Source organism: Oncorhynchus tshawytscha, linkage group LG20, assembly GCF_018296145.1.
Source record: "Oncorhynchus tshawytscha isolate Ot180627B linkage group LG20, Otsh_v2.0, whole genome shotgun sequence".
In the NCBI taxonomy this organism is placed as follows: Eukaryota; Metazoa; Chordata; class Actinopteri; order Salmoniformes; family Salmonidae; genus Oncorhynchus; species Oncorhynchus tshawytscha.
Genome location: NC_056448.1, coordinates 16,319,725 through 16,340,194, shown reverse-complemented (window position 1 = coordinate 16,340,194; position 20,470 = coordinate 16,319,725). Strand labels below are relative to the sequence as shown.

The 20,470-nt window shown below is 43.1% G+C and overlaps 1 protein-coding gene across 5 annotated transcripts in view; it reads left to right on the top strand.

Annotated features, from left to right (window-relative positions):
- Positions 1–20,470, top strand: part of LOC112219368 (guanine nucleotide exchange factor VAV2) — a 1,336,992-nt gene that overhangs the window by 1,274,838 nt on the left and 41,684 nt on the right. For 3 of the 5 annotated variants that reach the window (XM_042302260.1, XM_042302258.1, XM_042302261.1), the window contains exons 4-5: positions 4,479–4,547; positions 17,208–17,313. In XM_042302260.1, the coding sequence (XP_042158194.1) occupies positions 4,479–4,547; positions 17,208–17,313 (175 nt within the window). Of the gene's footprint in view, positions 1–4,478; positions 4,548–17,207; positions 17,314–17,461; positions 17,477–20,470 lie in introns of all 5 variants that reach the window. The other 2 variants (XM_042302259.1, XM_042302257.1) reach the window with 1 other exon arrangement.

The following is a 20,470-nucleotide window of genomic DNA, read 5'->3' as shown; positions in this document are numbered from 1 at the left end:
CATCCCTCTCACCCTCATCCCAGGCTGGGGCATTAGGCATGCTAATGCCCACTCAGGACAGTGTGTGTGACAAAAGACACGTTAGCCACTCATATACATTACGCGTCACACAGTATACATGTATACACCCTCAACTATGCTATACATGTAGATTGCAAATCCGCATCCTAATTCACAGATTACTCACATAACACACATAACACACATAATCATGCATACTTTACACACAGTAAATATGAATGAGTCATGCAAAGCTAAATGAAGGGAAAGTCAGATGGACGTTTATCAGGGTTGCTGGGTGGACTACCACAAGATGGGGCCTGATAGAACGCACTGCCTCAACTACACTGAACTGTTTCTCTACTTTGGGCCATTGGGTCCTGCTAGAAGTTACTGCTCTGCCTACTGCGACTGCAGTCACACCTAACAACTGCGTAGTTCCTCATAGTAGTTCCTCATAATGCGTAGTTCCTCATAATAACTTCCTCATAGTTATTTGCTGATAGCGGTTCAACAGCTGCTCTGTCCTCAACACGTGTGCCATTGATTAACTTTACCCAACCATTTGGCTGTGTGCGCATTGAAAAAGCACTTTAACCTAATCGCGGTCTTGGTCAGTTGACAGGAGAAGGGAGTCAATGGGTGCTGCAGACTGGAATTAGTTCAGAGTCATCCATTGGTGGTCTGGAAATAAACAGTCATAACCTCTACTGCCTGATTATATCTGAACACTGAAACAGGGAGAAGGAGGGAGATGGAGAGAGCAATGTTGAGAAAGAGAGGTTGAGGAGGAGGGAGAGAGAGAGAGCGATGTTGAGAAATAGAGGTTGATGAGGAGGGAGAGAGAGCGATGTTGAGAAAGAGAGGTTGATGAGGAGGGAGAGAGAGCGATGTTGAGAAAGAGAGGTTGAGAGAGAGGTTGAGAAAGAGAGGTTGAGAGACAGGGACAGCAGTTGAGAGAGAGCGGTTGAGGAAGAGAGAGAGCGAGGTTGAGAAAGAGAGGTTGAGAGAGAGGTTGAGAAAGAGAGGTTGAGAGACAGGGACAGCAGTTGAGAGAGAGCGGTTGAGGAAGAGAGAGAACGAGGTTGAGAAAGGAGGAAGATGGGGAGCACAACAGAAAGAACTGATTGGAAAGAAAGAAGGAGAGCGAGGGCTGCCAGGTGACCTTTTCCAGGACAGCCAGCCGAGCTCTGTGATGCATTGTGTTCCTTATCCTGATGTTAGTGTGACAAGTTAGTCCCTCATAGTGACCACACAAAACATGTCCCGAGTGATTGTTTTGTAAACAATGCATTGAATACATTGTATTCAGCTAAACATAGATACAGGAGATATGATTTTGTGCCACCTGGAAGGTCTTGGAGTCACCAGCCTGGGGAATCATGACAGCATCAATGAGCACCCAGTGGTGTTGTTTATTTTAGATGAAAACCTGGGGATATGGTTTGATTGGCCATCTGGTAATTGAATTGACTGATTCTGTTAAACTCCCTTCGGGGTTCCATAGATGTGAGTCCAAGTGACAGAATGAACTGGTTAACTGAAAAGCACAAATTCAGTTAGATAAGAGGCGTGACACAAGAGGACAGATTTAATAAAAACAATTAGCTGAAAAGTGTCATATTCCAGGATAATTGAAAAATGGCCAACAGTGTTTACTTAGTGCCTGTACTAATGCTGCTATCACCACAACTAAATAACTGAATTAACAGAACGCACAGTGGATGTCTCTAGGTGAACATGCGGTAATAGGAGATGCAGCTGTGACTGTCAGGGTTCAGTCAGTGCACTATCCACCTGATTATCTCCCACCCACTTCAGACTGAGCCCTAGGTACTTACACACTCTCTCTCTCTCTCTCTCTCTCGCTCTCTCTCTCGCTCTCTCTCTCCTGAACCCACCCACTTTAAACCCCTCCTCTCCGTCTCTTTTTTACATTTTTACCTCTGGTGCCCCTGTGTTGATGTAAACTCATCCCCAGGCTCCAATTGCATCAACAGAGAGAGCCAGCTGGTGGGCGAGATTAGTGTTGATGTAATCAGCTGTGAGATGAGGGTCTGCACGTTTCCTTTATAGGGGCTAGCAGCCTGCTCTGTGAGGAGTGGGTGTCAGCAGCACATACAGTACAGGAAGGAATGGTGTTCCTACCATACACACAGACGCACGCACACACTTTCTTTCACAATCTCCCTTTCTCTTTTTCTCACTCCACGTTTCTATGAGTGATGCAGAACCTTTGTGTGGCCTGTGAATTAGGGGGGTTGATATTGTATATGGACATGCATGAGTGTGCGTGCGCATACGGGTGCGCGTGTGTGTTTGCGAGTCTGTGTGTGTGCCAAGGTTATTATAGTTTTGTGATTTTTTTTAGTTTTGTGTTTATTACGATTCGCTTGAACATTTTATTTGAAATTCAGTTTAGTTTTCCGACTTGACTCACTAGTTTTTATTTAGTTTCTGTTTGATAAAAACATTTCTATTTCATTTCTATTTCTATTTATTTCAGTTTTAGTTTCAGTGTTAGGGACAGAAAGTAGCCTAGAAGCCATGTACTGTATGTGTTGTAGCAGGGCTATAGCAGGGCTACTCCAGTACTCTTTGAGATGGTCCTGTCACACCTTTCCTCGGTGGCGGATGGATATTGTCATTTATTTTGCGACCCCAAACTGTTCAAACTGTTCACCCTTCTTGTTGGCAGAAATACAATTTAACCGTTTTAAAGGAAATGTCCTGTAATTCTACACATTTTCCACATCTTATGTGTATTCATATGATACCAGAAGTCGAATCCTGACCGAATTCCAAAAATCAAATAATAGATGTCTCACCTTGTCTTTCTCTTGTAATTATTTGGGGGTGCTCTTGGTGATGAACTTGGTTGGCTTTTTCCCTTGTATCTCTGTTCCCACAGGCTGCCATCTTCTGACTCTACAATACATTTACTCTTGTCCTTTCAACTCAAATGAATCCCATACGGGGCTTTGCCTTTCGCGACTGACCACTGCTGGTGTCGCCATTGTTCATGCCTATGGTTCACACTCATGCGCCATGCTTGCCCTTGGATTTCTTCCCTGTTAACTACTGATAGCTAGTGATAGTGACACACAAGCTAGGCCTATTTGAAACACCGCTATCTACTGGCACCATTTACCTGCCAGATTCAGATTCTCGAAAACCCCATCAGAAAAAAAGCTTCTTTTAAAAAAAAGACCATTTGATTCTTGCCCAAAGTATTTTTATTTTTTTAAATAAACAATTTATGATGGTTTTTATTTAAATCAGTTTGGCAGGCAAAGATAAAAGTGTCTGTCTATTTTTTGTTTTTCAAATGTTTTTCTTAGTGTGTGTGTGTGTGTGTGTGTGTGTGTGTGTGTGTGTGTAACAAACTAATACACCATGGGAAGTCACACAAGAACTAGCTGGTCCATGTAGCTCAGATTCAGTGTGAAATATTATTTGATACTACTTAAATAGTTTCCCGGCTTAAACATGGCACGATGCCGGCAATCATCATAGACCTAGTCATCCAAAACAGAATAACATCCGTGGATGGCGGAGGCAGAAATGACAAATACCACTTGTTGAGGCATTTGTAAACTTGAAACAAACGTGATTTAAAAAAAATGTGTTGCGTGCGGAGGGCACATTATCACACAACAGTAAAGACTACATTACCCACGCATGGTAGCACATAGATACTTGTGGTGCTAACTGCCCCAATAGATTTACATATTCAGAGAAATGGTTCATGGCATGTTAGCATTCGGACATTTAGCATTGTGTTAGCGTTTCAAAACATTTCATTAGCTATCATCCATATGAATTGAATACATTTTTTCTTCATGCACACACAGATGCAGCACACAACTGAACAATGTAGCATGTTCTGAAATGCAGCTTGTATACAATCTGCTACTCTTAATATCTCTTAATATCTCACCATCGCTTAATTCACCCAATATGCTTTTTCACCTTTAGCCTCTGTTAAAGTTCCAGATGAAGCATCTTGATGAAATTCCAGGAGAAAAAGATTGAGAAATCCAACTATTTAAGTGGCTAATTGATTAGTCATCCATTTGAACATTCTAGCATTCACTGGAGGGCTCTACTCAGAGAGAAAGGAATTGGAAAAGGGCTCAATCCTATGGTTTAAGTAAATCTCAAATTACACCTTATTTCCCATACAGGGGTTAAAACAGGAAATTGTGTAATTTGAGAAATAGCCTTTGTGGGATACTAAGCTACAGTATGTCAGTCAGCCTTGCACAGACTGTTTGACTTTGTGTGTTCTGTGTTGATGGCTGATTTGTGTCTATGGGGGAACAGTGGAGCTCATGAATAAATGAGACTGTTGTATTATAGATGATGATGATGGCGTGAGATTGACAACTTGACTGATAGACACTCATCCCCTGCTGTTACCATATCTTACTGTGGCTAATTCTGTCTCTCTTTCTCCCTCCGTGTGTGTGTTTTAGGCCCTTTCCTTCAGAGGACACTGCTCTAAATGAGGATGACGTGTACCGGAGTCTTGAGGAGCTAGCAGAGTATGTAGCCAGCCCCCTGCTGCACCCATCATCACGCACGCACACACACACACACACACACACACACACACACACACACACACACACACACACACACACACACACACACACACACACACACACATGGCATTCGGAAGTAGCAGCAGCAGCACAGCCGTAACCGTCCATACTGCCACCTTCCTCCGTCCTCCTGTTTACACAAACTCCCTGCCCTCCGTCACTCTGTCCGTTGCCATGGTGACACCAGTAGAACATTGGCTTCCTGCCTGCCACGTTGGCTCAGTGACTCTATGGCTGGCTGGCTGCATGGCTTGGGTGATGAGTGGGTGGGTGTGAAAGCCAGCTCAGGTCGAGGGAGCGGCAGAGGCAGGGAGGCTGGCCTGGGGTGGGGTGGGGTGGTAGGGTGGAGGCTGTGTTATGCGACAGCTCCCATTCCTCTGATTAATGGAGAATAATTAGGTGCTGCGCTGAGATAGGTGTCATTCATCACCCAGAGAAAGCGAGGAGGAATGGAGGGGGGAGGGGGGGGGATAACAGAGTGCCACCACTACTGCCTGCTGAATAGATTACTGAAGGAAAACGTGCAGAAGCATAGAGGAGTGAGGACCAGGCAGGCTAATACTGGATTAAGGCTCAGCTTAGCCTCCAGCCCAACCCAACACTGGGGCCTTACTGGAAAAAGCAGCTCTGTTTCCAGACATAGAGAGAATAGTAAACACACAGGTGCTGGGCTGCATGTCATACAGTATAGCTTGGTTTAGGAAGGATCTTCCATAAGCACCCAATGCAAAGTTTCCATCCAACGACCTTAGTCAGAGCAATGACAAAGCAATCTCAAAAGGTTGTTGGATAAGGCACGTAGAATGAGGCATTTGATTGTAATGCATCATTGTGGTGGTCCTGTGATGCCTTACCTACAGTTGTGTTGTAGGTAGGACAAAGTGTATCAGCAGGTCCTAGTGGAAAGGTCCTCTGCTTTGATTACATCCCTTTTAGTTTGCCCTTTATCTTTTGACCCCACGCCCTATAACCCAACCTCTCTCTGATACGTGGTCATAACACCTTCTCTGACCTGCCCGGAGCCTATGGTGACCCCTAGTCATTCCACGGAGGTTGGGCCTTGGCCCCAGCTTCCTACTCCGGTGTGAACCTGCTCTTTGTCTCACCTCCAGGTGCAAAGTGCTGCTGTATCTTATTGAATTAATGAAGCCACGGTGCTTCACGGACCTTTAGAGGATCAGATATGCTTTTCATTATCATTGACGGCCCCAGTCCACGTAATTGATTCATCAGGAGATCCTGCATGTAATGGAGTAGGACACACTCAAGCAAGGAGTGATCTCACGCTCATAGTGCTGTTAATTGGCCCATGATATTGATGTACGGTCAATTTAAGATGAGTGTGTGACTGAAATGAGAGAGCGATATGCCAGTGGATGAGTAGGTTTAACTATATTGAACAAAAATATTAAAGCAACATGCAACATTTTCAAAGATTTTACTGAGCTACAGTTCGTATAAGGAAATCAGTCAAATGAAATACATGAATTAGGCCCTAATCTATGGATTTCACATGACTGGGCAGGGGTGCAGCCATGGGTGGGCCTTTCAGTGCATAGGCCCACCCACTAGGCAGCCAGGCCCTACCACTGGGGAGCCAGGCCTAGTCAATCAGAATTAGTTTTACCCCAAAAAGGGCATCATTACAGACAGAAATACTCCTTATCACCCCCCCACCAATGATACCGCAGGTGAAGAAGCTGGATGTGGAGATTAAGCACTGGCATGTTTTATATTTTTTATTTATTTAAATAGGCAAGTCAGTTCTTATTTACAATGACGTACTACCCCAGCCAAACCCGGACAATGCTGTGCCAACTGTGTGCCGCCCTATTCAGTCTGGATTTGAACCAGGGACTGTAGTGACGCCTCTTGCACTGAAATGCAGTGCCTTAGACTGCTGCACCACTTGTGGTCTGCGGTTGTGAGGTTGGTTGGACATACTACAAAATCATCTGAAACTACATTGGAGGCAGCTTATGTTAGAGAAACGAATATTAAATTCTCTGCCAACAGCTCTGGTGGACTTTCCTGCAGTCAGCACCTTAATTGCACGCTCTCTTTAAAACGTGAGACATCTGTGGCATCGTGTTGTGTGACAAAACTGCACATTTTAAGTGGCCTTTTATTGTCCCCAGCACAAAGTGCACCTGTGTAATGATCACACTGTTTAATCAGCTTCTTGATATGCCGCACCTTTCAGGTGGATGGATTGTCTTGGCTAAGGAGAAATGCTCACTAACAGGGATGTAAACACATTTGTGCACAAGAGTTGAGAGATGTAAGCTTTTTTTTGCGTATAGAAAATGTCTGGGATTCTTTTATTTCAGCTCATGAAACATGGGACCAACACTTTACATGTTGCGTTTATGTTTTTGTACAGTGTATTTATGTACTGTATTTATCTGTACTAGTGTAAAACCAAATCAAGCGTGTGGTTCTGGTGGAGATTGTAGTGAAAGATTCATAAGACTACATTAGGCTGCAACTGACAGAACTTTGAAGGTTTGGTTCATGATAAGGGACTCTTGTGATTGTCTGTTGGAGTAAAAGTCTCAGTAAAGGTCATATTCGATACCTTGCTGAATGAACTATTTCCATGTTAACAGTATCATGTCAAATGCGTTAATGTCAATGTACATGTCAGAGGAATGAAGATGGTAGTGTGAGCCCACCTGAAATGGCCTGGTCCTTAAATTGAGTTTGTATGTGTACATCTGTTTACCTGAGGCAGGGTCTCCTTAATTACGGTCTCAGGTTCATCTTCACAACCTTAGCACTGCTTCCGGCCTGTGACTCTGTAATGTCAACTCCCAGCAGTGCTCTGCTCTTTGCTGTGCAGTTAGTCCTTCCTGGAGTTGACAAAGCATGAAATGGGTGCAGTTGTCAAGGGACTATTTTTGTCTGAATGACAATCTTCAGATTGAGAAGCAAATGTTGTCAGAAAGGCTTTACATCAAGGCAATAACACTATATTTCTATCACTCCTTGGTGGGGAGTCAGATTCAAGGCTGACAACTCAATGTACTATAAAGTTAGAACCAAAGAGTGTTACAGTTGACATCACAGAGGATCTGGGGACATGTTATCACTGACTAGGCCTAATTGATGAGCATTTAGGGAATTCTACGTTGAGTAAAGTATACCCTTACAACAAAAAACACATGTCAAATTTGCAGTTTCACAAGTGAAATCGCATTTTCAGATGTGAAATAGCTGTTTTCACATGTTGAGCTTTAAATAAACACTTTGGTAATGTTTCACTTAAAGATCACCACTTTAAACACCTTTAATGTTATTATATGGTGCAATCCTCTAGTGAGTGGGTTTCTTTATTTTGTACCATTTAAGCAACTTCTGAAGTATAGGAGAAACTTGTTCTTAGTATTGCAAACTAAAATATTGATATTGAAAGCAAAACATAAACCCAAAAGTATTGATAGAAAAATAAAATATTACAAAAACATTTAATGAATGGATGCCAAAAATAGTTTTCTGTGAGAGATATTTGATGAAAATGCAATTAAATACATTTTCTGCAATTTTCTATTTTATTTGACATTTTTCGTATGAAATGTTTTTGTAAAGGTAGTGCTGAGACATATCCCCTGCTCCCCCACAAGATCCATAGACCATATCCCTGAGACTACACTGCCTGTGTGGGATGGATGTTTATATCACGTGTACAACATCATGTCAGGGTGAGGGAGCCAATCTAATACAGAATGTAGAGGTGGGTATGAGGTTAGTCCTTTATTATTAGGAGAGCTCCCCTGCTGATAACAGTAGGAGGGGCATGCAGGTGGTGCTCTCTCCATATGTTGCTCTTTGTCCAACTAGTCCTCCTTCAAGCCTGGGCAATGTCACCTTGGCTGGCCATGGCTTCCCATTCATATCATCACTATTGACTTGATTTTCTATAATGGAAGCTTCTCTAATGTAAAAAATGTCAAGTGTGGTGTACTGCAAGGGCAACTCTCAAAGCCCTCTACTCTTTTCTATTTTTACCAATGACCTGCCGCTGGCATTAAACAAAGCATGTGTGTCCATGTATGCTGATGATTCAAACATATATGCAACAGCAACCACAGCTAATGAAGTCAATGAAACCATTTACTTAGAGTTGCATTCTGTTTTGGAATGAGTGGCCAGTAATAAACTAGTCCTGAACATATCTGTATTCGGTACAAATCATTTCCAAAGTTCTAGACCTCATCTGAATCTGGTAATGAATAATCTTGTTGTTGAACAAGTTGAGGAGACTAAATTACTTGGTGTTACCTTAGATTGTAAACTGTCCATAGTCAAAACATATAGATTCAATCATTGTAAAGCTGGAGAGAGGTCTGTTCCACACCACAGTCCAAAAAGGCAAGTTCTGCAGGATCTAGTTTGATCTTTTCTTGATTATTGTCCAGTCGTGTGGTCGTATGCTGCAAGGAAAGACCTAGTTAAGCTCCAGCTGGCCCAGAACAGAGCAGCACGTCTTGCTCTTCATTGTAATCAGAGGGCTAATATAAATACTATGCATGCCAGTCTCTCTTGGCTAAGAGATGAGGATAGACTGACTGCATCACTTCTTCTTTTTATTGGAAACATTGTGCTGAAAATCGCATACATTTTATGCTTAGTCAACTTATACACAGCTCTGACACACACACTTACTCCACTAGACATGTCACCAGGGGTCTTTTCACGGTCGACAAATCAAGAACAAATTCAAGAAAGTGTACAGTATTATGTAGAGCCATTATTGCATGGAGCTCTATTCCATCTTATATTGCTCAAATAAACAGCAAACCTGGTTTAGAAAAACAGATAAAGTGGGGCCTTCCGAGTGGCGCAGCAGTCTAAGGCGTCATTACAGGCCCGGGTTTGATCCCAGGCTGTGTTGCAGCCGGCGGCGACTGGGAGACCCATGAGGCAGCGCACAATAGGCATAGCGTCGTCTGGGTCAGGGGAGGGTTTGGCCCGGCCACAATGTCCTTGTCCCATCGTGCTCTAGCGACTCCTTGTGACAGGCCGGGCGCATGCAGGCTGACTTCATTCGCCAGTTGTACGGTGTTTCCTCCGACACATTGGTGCGGCTGGCTTCCAGGTTAAGTGAGCAGTACGGCTTGGCAGGGTCGTGTTTCGGAGGATGCATGGCTCTCGACCTAGACTCTCTCCCAAGTCAGTATGGGAGTTGCAGGAATGGGACAAGATTGTAACTACCAATTGGATATCACGAAAACGGGGTAAAAACTACAAAATAAAAACACAAGAAATAGATAAAGCAACACCTCATAGCACTACGCCTCTCCCCTCTTTGACCAAGATAGTTTGTGTGTATGTATTGATATGTAAGCTACGTGTGCTTTTTGCATTTTTTTTATGTAGTTCTGTCCTGGAGCTGTTCTTGTCTATTAATGTTCTGTATTATGTCATGTTTCATGTTTTGTGTTGGACCCCAGGAAGTAGCTTCTGAGTAGCTTCTGCTTTTGCAGCAGGTAACGGGGATGATAATATCCAACCAAATACCAAATACTGTATCTATCTGTTCATGTTAGGTATTGTTGGGAAAAGCAGTGAAAAGGTGACCTATTAAAGAGCTTGAAGGAGAATTCATGTTTGCTCTACATAGAGAAAGTTGGCATCTCCCTACACAGAGAATCTCAAAAGAGTAATGTAACATTGCCTTGAAACAGCCCTCCCAGATACGTACTTGCTCAATGTTTGGACAGCCTCTGAGATCTGATATAGTCAGAGCTAATAAAATGGAAGCCCATGGCAGCAACCTCTCTAACTTCATGAGAAAGAAAGGGCTTCATCGCCCTAAAACTTTCTGATTAAATCAGGGAAGAAAGGGAAGCAAGATATTTCCGTCCCAAGTAAATCTGTTTATTTATCCATCAGCTTACAAATGTGCTAGCCCTAGTCATATGTCTCTGGGTAATCCACTTTTCTACAGTTGCACACACACATTTGTCAGTAATTGCATCGCCAGCCTGGTGGTGAAAACCAGAATGACCTTCCATTGAATTTGGTCTGCACACCCTGCAGTCTGCAGAGAGAGAGTTGAAATTCCCCATACACAGTGAGGGAAAAAAGTATTTGATCCCCTGCTGATTTTGTATGTTTGCCCACTGACAAAGATATGATCAGTCTATAATTTTAATGGTAGGTTTATTTGAACAGTGAGAGACAGAATAACAACAAAAAAATCCAGAAAAACGCATGTCAAAAATGTTATTAATTGATTTGCATTTTAATGAGGGAAATAAGTATTTGACCCCCTCTCAATCAGAAAGATTTCTGGCTCCCAGGTGTCTTTTATACAGTGCTCCTAATCTCAGTTTGTTACCTGTATAAAAGACACCTGTCCACAGAAGCAATCCATCAATCAGATTCCAAACTCTCCACCATGGCCAAGACCAAAGAGCTCTCCAAGGATGTCAGGGACAAGATTGTAGACCTACACAAGGCTGGAATGGGCTATAAGACCATCGCCAAGCAGCTTGGTGAGAAGGTGACAACAGTTGGTGCGATTATTCGCAAACGGAAGAAACACAAAAGAACTGTCAATCTCCCTGAAATCCAGAAATCCTGCAGCTGCCGCAAGGTCCCCCTGCTCAAGAAAGCACATATACATGCCCGTCTAAAGTTTGCCAATGAACATCTGAATGATTCAGTGGACAACTGGGTGAAAGTGTTGTGGTCAGATGAGACCAAAATGGAGCTCTTTGGCATCAACTCAACTCGCCGTGTTTGGAGGAGGAGGAATGCTGCCTATGACCCCAAGAACACCATCCCCACCGTCAAACATGGAGGTGGAAACATTATGCTTTGGGGGTTTTTTCTGCTAAGGGGACAGGACAACTTCACCGCATCAAAGGGACAATGGACGGGGCCGTGTACCGTCAAATCTTGGTTGAGAACCTCCTTCCCTCAGCCAGGGCATTGAAAATGGGTCGTGGATGGGTATTCCAGCATGACAATGACCCAAAACACACGGCCAAGGCAACAAAGGAGTGGCTCAAGAAGAAGCACATGAAGGTCCTGGAGTGGCCTAGCCAGTCTCCAGACCTTAATCCCATAGAAAATCTGTAGAGAGAGCTGAAGGTTCGAGTTGCCAAACGTCAGCTTCGAAACCTCAATGACTTGGAGAAGATCTGCAAAGAGGAGTGGGACAAAATCCCTCCTGAGATGTGTGCAAACCTGGTGGCCAACTACAAGAAACATCTGACCCATGTGATTGCCAACAAGGGTTTTGTCAAATACTTATTTCTCTCATTAAAATGCAAATCAATTTATAACATTTTTGACATGCGTTTTTCTGGGTTTTTTTTGTTTGTTATTCTGTCTCTCACTGTTCAAATAAAACTACCATTAAAATTATACTGATAATTTCTTTGTCAGCGGGCAAACGTACAAAATCAGCAGGGGATCAAATACTTTTTTCCCTCACTGTAGTTGACTTTTCACTCAGCAGAGATGCAAATCTCAAAAACTGACTGCACTGATGTGAAAATGTGACTGTACCAGTCCCATTGGATCTACAGTATTTCAAAATCTGTCATTTTGAAACTTCCATTTAAGAGTAGATCTAACTAATCCAAGGGCATTAGAAATGATGATGATATCAGTAGGAGCCTGAGATGACCCTTTACCAGGTGATGGTCAGTGTTGCCAAGCCAACCCAGAGCAGCCAGGCTTGCTGTAGCTCCCTGGTCAATGTCCAAACATGTGATTTAATATGTACAGCTCTGTGAAAAAGTATTTGACCGCTTTCTGATTTTCTCTATTTTGGCATATTTCTGATACTGAATGTTATCAAATCTTCAACCAAAACCTACTATTAGATAAAGGGATCCCGAGTTAACAAATAACACAAATTATACTTATTTTATTTATTTAATTAACAAAGTTATGCAACACCCAATTGACCTGTGTGAAAAATGTATTGCCCCCTTACACTCAATAACTAGTTGTGACAATAACTGTAACCAAATGCTTCCTTTAGTTGTTGATCAGTCTCTCATGTCGCTGTGGAGGAGTTTTGCCCCACTTCTTACATGCAGAACTGCTGTAACTCAGCGACATTTGTGGGTTTTCAAGCATGAACTGTGGGTTTTCAAGCATGAACTGTTAGTTTGAAGTCATGCAACAACATCGGAAATGAGATTGGGTCTGGACTTTGACTAAGCCATGCCAAAACTTTAAATGTGTTGCTTTTTAGCCATTTTCATGTAAACTAGATTGTGTGTGTTGGATCATTGTCTTGCTGCATGACCCAGCTATGCTTCAGCTCACAGGAAACCGAACGCTGCATTCCACAGTAAGAACCTCATACCAACAGTCAAGCATGGTGGTGGTAGTGTGATGGTTTGGGGATGCTTTGCTGCCTCAGGACCTGAACAACTTGACTTAATAGAAGGAACCATTCATTATGCTCTAATTCTACAGGAGAATGTCAGGCCATCCGTCTGTGAGCTGAAGCGCAGCTGGATCGTGCAGCAAGACAATGACCCGAAACACACAATCAAGTATTATTGGCAGGACTTGAAAGGAGCAGTTCATGCTTGAAAACCCACAGATGTCGCTGGGTTACAGCAGTTCTGCATGGAAGAGTGGGCCAAAACTCCTCCACAGTGACTGAGACTGATCAACAACTAGAGGAAGCGTTTGGTTGGCGTCATTGCCGCCGAAGGTGGCACAACTAGTTGTTGAGTGTAGGCAATTACTTTTTCACACAGGGGTATTGGGTGTTGCATAAAATTGTTTTGTAATAAATGTAATAAGTATGTAATTGTTGTGTTATTTGTTCACGCAGGTTCCCTTGATCTAATATTAGGTTTCGGGTTGAAAATCACATTCAGTATAGAAATATGCAAAAGTAGAACAAATCTGAAAGGGGACAAATACTTTTCCACTGCACTTTAGGTCTATGAGCTGACTCCACAAGACAGGATCACAGCATTAATACGTCACTCTCGCAAGGGCGTGGGAATTGCACTGAGAGTGAGAGGGGGGTGCCAGAGCCCAGATATCTGTATGATTATGCTTCAAAATCGTCAGTTGTCAGCTTTAAAAACATGTTAGTTCTACTAGAAACCTGTAACCCAGAGGTCCGTATGTAGCCCTTGATGAAAGTCCAGTGATTAACAGTGCCCATGTTGGGATGCGGGCTGGAGCGGAGAGCAGTAGAGCAGAAGACACAGAGCCCATTGCGTGCGAACACGCTGGTCCTCCTCCGGCCCTGCACTGTGAAATCAGACAAGAGAATCTGCCCAAAATACAGGAGTGAGTCAAGAGGAGAGGAGCAGAGTAGGAAGCACACACTCATACAGACACACACAGACATACATTCACACTCATCTACACACAGATCGCCCCCCCAGGAGCTAGTTCATCTTGTTCCTCCTCACTCCCCATACAATTCATACGCAGATCGCTGCACTAACCATCATCACCATCATCATTATCATCATTCAGCTAATCATTCAGCCTGTCTCTAGGGTTTTGGGCAAGAATGTGATTTCTTCCTAAATATTGCCCCATCCCCTGAACAAATGTGTCTCTCTGGGGTCATGGGTGCCTTCAGAACAGAGTGCACTCTGGTGATAGGCAGCTCAGACATGGCGGTAGTGTGCCGGCCCACTCTTCCCATCTGTATGCAGCGAGAGTCACACCCAATAAGGGTCCTGTGTGGCTCAGTTGGTAGAGCATGGTGCTTGCAACGCCAGGGTTGTGGGTTTGATTCCCACTGGGGACCAGTATGAAAATGTATGGACTCACAACTGTAATTTGCTCTGGATCAGAGTGTCTGTTAAATAATGTAAAGTAAGGAACAGGAAACACATCATTTAGAGTGACACCACCTCAATTAAAACTTCAAACCGGTCCCACACAACGAGAAGGACAATCGTCAATATTTGATGGAGGCTGTAGCACTCTTCTTCATTTGTTTTCTCTATTCACGCCATCCGCAAAGGTTACAAGATAATATTCTAGTCACATACAGTAGGATGGTAAATAGGGAAGGTCAGAGTTAACCAAGCCCACAATACATCAAATTAGATTACATTTTTGTCCTATGCTATTAATTCCAGTGAATGGAAAATATGTCTCTGTTTGCTATTAACCTTTTCAGAGCAACAGAGAAATTCGCACTTACCTTCAAATAGAAGAGTAAACTGGTTGATAGCAATATTAACTCTCCCAATCCTGACAAGATACAGTAACTAGACTTTGGGAATGTTTAAGAGACAGTTCTACTCTACTGTGGTGGTATGGTAATATGGAAACCCTCCAAACTGAATGACCTATACGTGTCACAAGAATGAGAATGACCTCCCATGCCCATTACCTCCCATGCCCATTACCTCCCATGCTGACATGACAGCATCCCCCCACGCCATTACCCTCATGGCGACACCCCTGTACCATTGAGACCAACTTTCCAGCAAGACAACTATCCAGAAGTGGCACGAAGAATAGAGCACCCTGCTGCAGCTGAGCTAAACCAGAAAAGGCATCCACTGAACATAATCTGATCCAAATCCCCCCAAATCTTTGTTATTATAAGAAATATAATCCTTAGAAATACAATCTATTATCAATATGATTTCAGTTTTAGATAAGCCACCCAGGAAAGGGTTCAAATTAGTTCATGTCAATATATGTAGCCTAAGAAACAGAGTTCATGAGATTAGTAATTTGCCAATTTACTAATCCATTTCTGAGACTCACTTAGCACCTTTGATGATATAGTAGGAATACAAGGATATAACATCTATAGAAAAGACAGAAATGTCTATGGAGGATGTGTTGCTCTATATATTCAGAGCCATATTCCTGTAACGCTCAGAGAGGATCTCATGGCAAACGAAGTAGAAGTGCTGTGGTCGCAGGTTCACTTGCCTCATCTGAAGCCTCTTCTTTTAGGGGGCTGCTGTGTATTTTCTTGTTGTCCTGAACGTTGACTGGTCATCACCTAGTTGTCCTCTCAAGAAGAAGCTTCTTGCTGTGACGAATGCCTGGTGCATGACCCAGGTTGTCACTCAACCAACTACAGTGTATGCCAATCGTGTTGGATCTCTCTTAAAAACCCTTCCTTAACCTGTCTCCTCCCATTCATCTACACTGGACTTAACAAGTGACATCAATAAGGGATTATAGCTTATTAATGTTGAACTGTTATACTTATTTTTAAATGTAATCTAATTTAATTTCCTTGTCTATAACTGTTCTGTACTTTGATGTGTATGTTTTATGTGGACCCCAGGAAGAGTAGCTGCTGCATGTGCAGTAGCTAATGGGGATCCTAATAAACAAAACAAACACACACACACACACACACACACACACACACACACACACACACGCGCGCGCATCACAGTCTGAGCCTGTGCACTGCTGGAATCTCTGCTAATTAAAGGTCATTCAGTCAGTGTGGTGCCAAAAGAAAATCAACCATTTCCCCAGTTTACCATGGCCTCCAGGTCTCAGTATTTTACAGTATAGTAGGTAGAAAACTCCACAATTGCTGTGGAACTAATGAGCTTCAATAGAAAAATACGTTCATTAGACCACTGCCTTTTATTCCCTCGGTTACGCTGTCAAACAACCACATTCTTACAATGCCTGGAGCAGGCGTTCAATTCACTTTGCTTTGTGTTTTCTTCAGTCCTCAGAAAATGACTGAAGGGAACAAACAACTTGGAGCCTTTCAGGATTTCCGTGTTTTCTGGTAGCGAGAATTAGCATAGAATGGTGTTTTGATGTTCAACAGAGGCTTTAGATGTGGCTAGAGCAGAAAGAGAGAAGGAGAGGGAGAGAGAGCGAGAGAGGGGGCGGGGGCAGAGAGAACTCTCTGTGGTGGTCTAAGGCGAGCCGTATGCCTGTGCTGGTGGAGAACGTCATGACCATAGAACCACAACCGTATGTAACAGGTGGCTTAGTCACGGATAGGGAAAGACATATTTTATGGTTGTCAGGCTGGTTTAAAACGGTCCAGGCTGAGACGGGGCCATGTGTGACCAAGAGGAGGATGGCTGGGTGTGGGCTGATGGATGCCACTGTGGCTGTCAGTGGGGTGAGGAGGCACACATGGATCCAAGGCTCCTGGTGCTGAATTTATCTTGCCTCCAATCTTGGATGCACACTGAACTGTCAGGGAGGGCACTGGGTTCCTGTTTCACACTTACATGAGTACACACACACACACACACACACACACAGATAAACATACACATGTGCACAACTCCACCCATAGTAAATACACAGAAATGCTTTTCAACTCTGTACTGCTGCAGCTCTTAATGGGATCTCACTACATTATCTACTGGGCCGACCCTCAACTTCTGTTAGTAATTAGGCGTCGTACATCAGGGAGACATGTTTGTGGAGTGGTTGTGAAGAGTGAAGTGGGATGGAAATGACATAGATCACCACTGTGGCCTGATTTCCTGACTCCTCAGCCCTGCTTAGTTTAGCGCTCAGCAAAGTGTCAAGTGCCTAATCTGATCTCAATGTTGTGGTTAACCTTCAGTCTTAAGTCTCATAATCACCCTTTCAGAGGAAATTGCAATTGGATAACTGAGTGTGTGTGTTTCCCAGTGAGCATGACGTGGGGGAGGATGACATCTACGACTGTGTTCCCTGTGAGGACGATGGAGATGACATCTACGAGGACATCATCAAGGTGGAAGTTCGACAACCCATGGTAAGAGATTTGTGTTTGTGTAATTCTCTGCTTGTGTCTCTATCTGTGTACGTGGGTGTGAGTGTCCTCTCTGCTGCTCTCTATCCGTCGGTGTGTGTTCTGTTCTGCTCTGCTCACCTCTTATGTTTTCCCATTCCTTACGCTGCAGATCAGATACATGCAGGTAAGTGCCCTGACTCACCGTTCTGTCATCCAGCTAAGCAGCTCTGTTCATCAGTCTGACATGTCCCCACAACACCCTTCCTCTCAGATGACCACACCATTAGATCAATGGCGTACAGCACAGGTCAAGGGAATCCCCATCTGCCCCTGTGTGTGTGACTCACCATGACATCAACATATCACCATCAACACCATGACATTGCCACAATATGACATCATCAAAAGCAGCCAGATCAAACCCCAATACAGCCTTCATCAGTTCCTATGTCAGTTCTGTGGCTGTGCTCTTCAACACACCTGATTGTCTTCTGATATCCAGCTGGATCTGGGCCTTTGAGTCTAATTGACTCTGGTTTGACTTGTTGTATTATTAGAACTGCTTATAAACCTTCAGTTCTGTTCCAGATGACACCATAGAATGAATATAGTCCTCTCAACACTACAACCAAGACTGCTGACAGCCGCAGCCACACAGACAATTAAGACGGAGATGATGTCAGAGGTTTTGGCCCGGGTCGTTTTATCCGACTGTTACAGTCGCAGATGTTATTTTTTCCACCCGTCTCTAACTTTAGCATTGCATTGTGATTCACTGATCCGATGCTGCTGGGCTGTTTGCGCTTCTAAATGAATCTGGATGCGCTGGGCGGGGTTTTTGCCTTGGCTGGTCCACCCTCTCCAGCCCCGTTCTACTCTGCACTGGCCCCAGATGTTAGCGAAGATACAGAGCTGCAGACACAGATGTTCATTAGCACTTGCCCGTGAGCAAGCCAGCCGGCACTCAACTCGTTATAAATCCCACAGTTCCAGCGTTTATGTAACCGCTTCCCACAACACGGCCAATCGGCTTGCGTTACACGGCCGGGTCCCAGCAATTACAGTTAATCAAAAGTATCATATTCTATTGGGTCATGATGGAGTGATGAGTGAGAATTGGGCTCAGTTCATTAAAAGTGCTCATCAAATTCCCATTGAGTGGTTTGGATGCAGTGCTGCAGGGCCTCTGGGTGTAGCTGGGCGCTGTTCTGCTATCCCCCTGTCTGGTCATGTTGACAGTCACAGCTCCCTATTGGCATCGGGTACTGTACATTAATGAATGTAACTCAAAGGGGAAATATATATATTTGAGATTTGAGATTAGCCACCCTTAGCCTTGATGACAGCTTTGCACACTCTTGGCATTCTCTCAACTAGCTTCACCTGGAATGCTTTTCCAACAGTCTTGAAGGAGTTCCCACATATGCTGAGCACTTGTTGGCTGCTTTTCCTTCACTCTGCGGTCCAACTCATCCCAAACCATCTCAATTGGGTTAAGGTCGGGTAATTGTGGAGGCCAGGTCATCTGATGCAGCACTCCATAACTCTCCTTCTTGGTCAAATAGCCCTTACACAGCCTGGAGGTGTGTTGGGTCATTGTCCTGTTGAAAAACAAATGCTAGTCCCACTAAGTGCAAACCAGATAGTATGGTGTATTGCTGCAGAATGCTGTGGTAGACATGCTGTTTAAGTGTGCCTTGAATTCTAAATAGATCACAGACAGTGTCACCAGCAAAGCACCATCACACCTCCTCCTCCATGCTTAACGGTGGAAACCACACATGCAAAGATTGTACGTTCACCTACTCTGCATCTCACAAAGACACGGTGGTTGGAACCAAAAATCTCAAATTTGTACTCATCAAACCAAATGACAGATTTCCACTGGTCTAATGTCCATTGCTTGTGTTTCTTGGCAAAGCAAGTCTCTTCTTATTGGTGTCCTTTAGTAGTGTTTTCTTTGCAGCAATTCGACCATGAAGGCCTGATTCACACAGTCTCCTCTGAACAGTCGATGTTGAGATGTGTCTGTTACTTGAACTCTGTGAAGCATTTGTTTGGGCTGCAATTTGATGTGCAGTTAACTCCTAATGAACTTATCCTCTGCAGCAGAGGTAACTCTGGGTCTTCCTTTCCTGTGGCGGTCCTCATGAGAGCCAGTTTCATCATAGTGCTTGATGGTTTTTGCAACTGCACTTGAAGAAACTTACGAAGTTCTTGACATTTTCCACATTGACTGACCTGTCTTAAAGTAATGATGGACTGTCGTTTCTCTATGCTTATTTGAACTGTTCTTGCCATAATATGGACTTGGTCATTCAACAAATGGGGCTTTCATCTGTATACCACCCGTACCTTCTCACTACACAACTGATTGGCTCAAATACATTAAGAAGGAAATAAATTCCATAAATGAACTTTTAACAAGGCACACCTTTTAATTGAAATGCATTCCATGTGACTACCTCATGAAGCTGGTAGAGAGAATGCCAAAAGTGTACAAAGCTGTCATCAAGTCAAAGGCTGGATACTTTGAAGAAACTCAAATATAAAATCTATTTACATTTGTTTAACACTTTTTTGGTTACTACATAATTCCATATGTGTTATTTCCAGTGGTAGAAAAAGTACCGAATTGTCATACTTGAGTAAAAGTATAGATACCTTAATGGAAAGTTACTCAAGTAAAAGTCACCCAGTAAAATACTACTTGAGTGAAAGTCTTAAAGTATTTGGTTTAAAATGTACTTAAGTATCAAAAGTAAAAGTATAAATCATTTCAAATTCCTTATATTAAGCAAAACTATTTTCTTGTTTTTAAAATGTATGGATAGCCAGGGTCACGCTCTAACACTCAGACATTATTTACAAAAGATGCATTTCTGTTTAGTGAGTCCGCCACACCATAGGCAGTAGGGATGACCATGTGTTCTCTTGATAAGTGTGTGAATTTCAAAATGTTCCTCTCTTGCTAAGCATTCAAAATGTAAAGAGTACTTTGGGTTGTCAGGGAAATTTATGGAGTAAAGAGTACACATTTTTTTTTTTAAAGTAAAGTACAGATACCCCAAAAAACGACTTAAGTAGTACTTTAAAGTATTTTTTACTTAAGTACTTTACATCACTGGTTATTTCATAGTTTTGATGTCTACAATGTAGAAAATTGTAAAAATAAGCA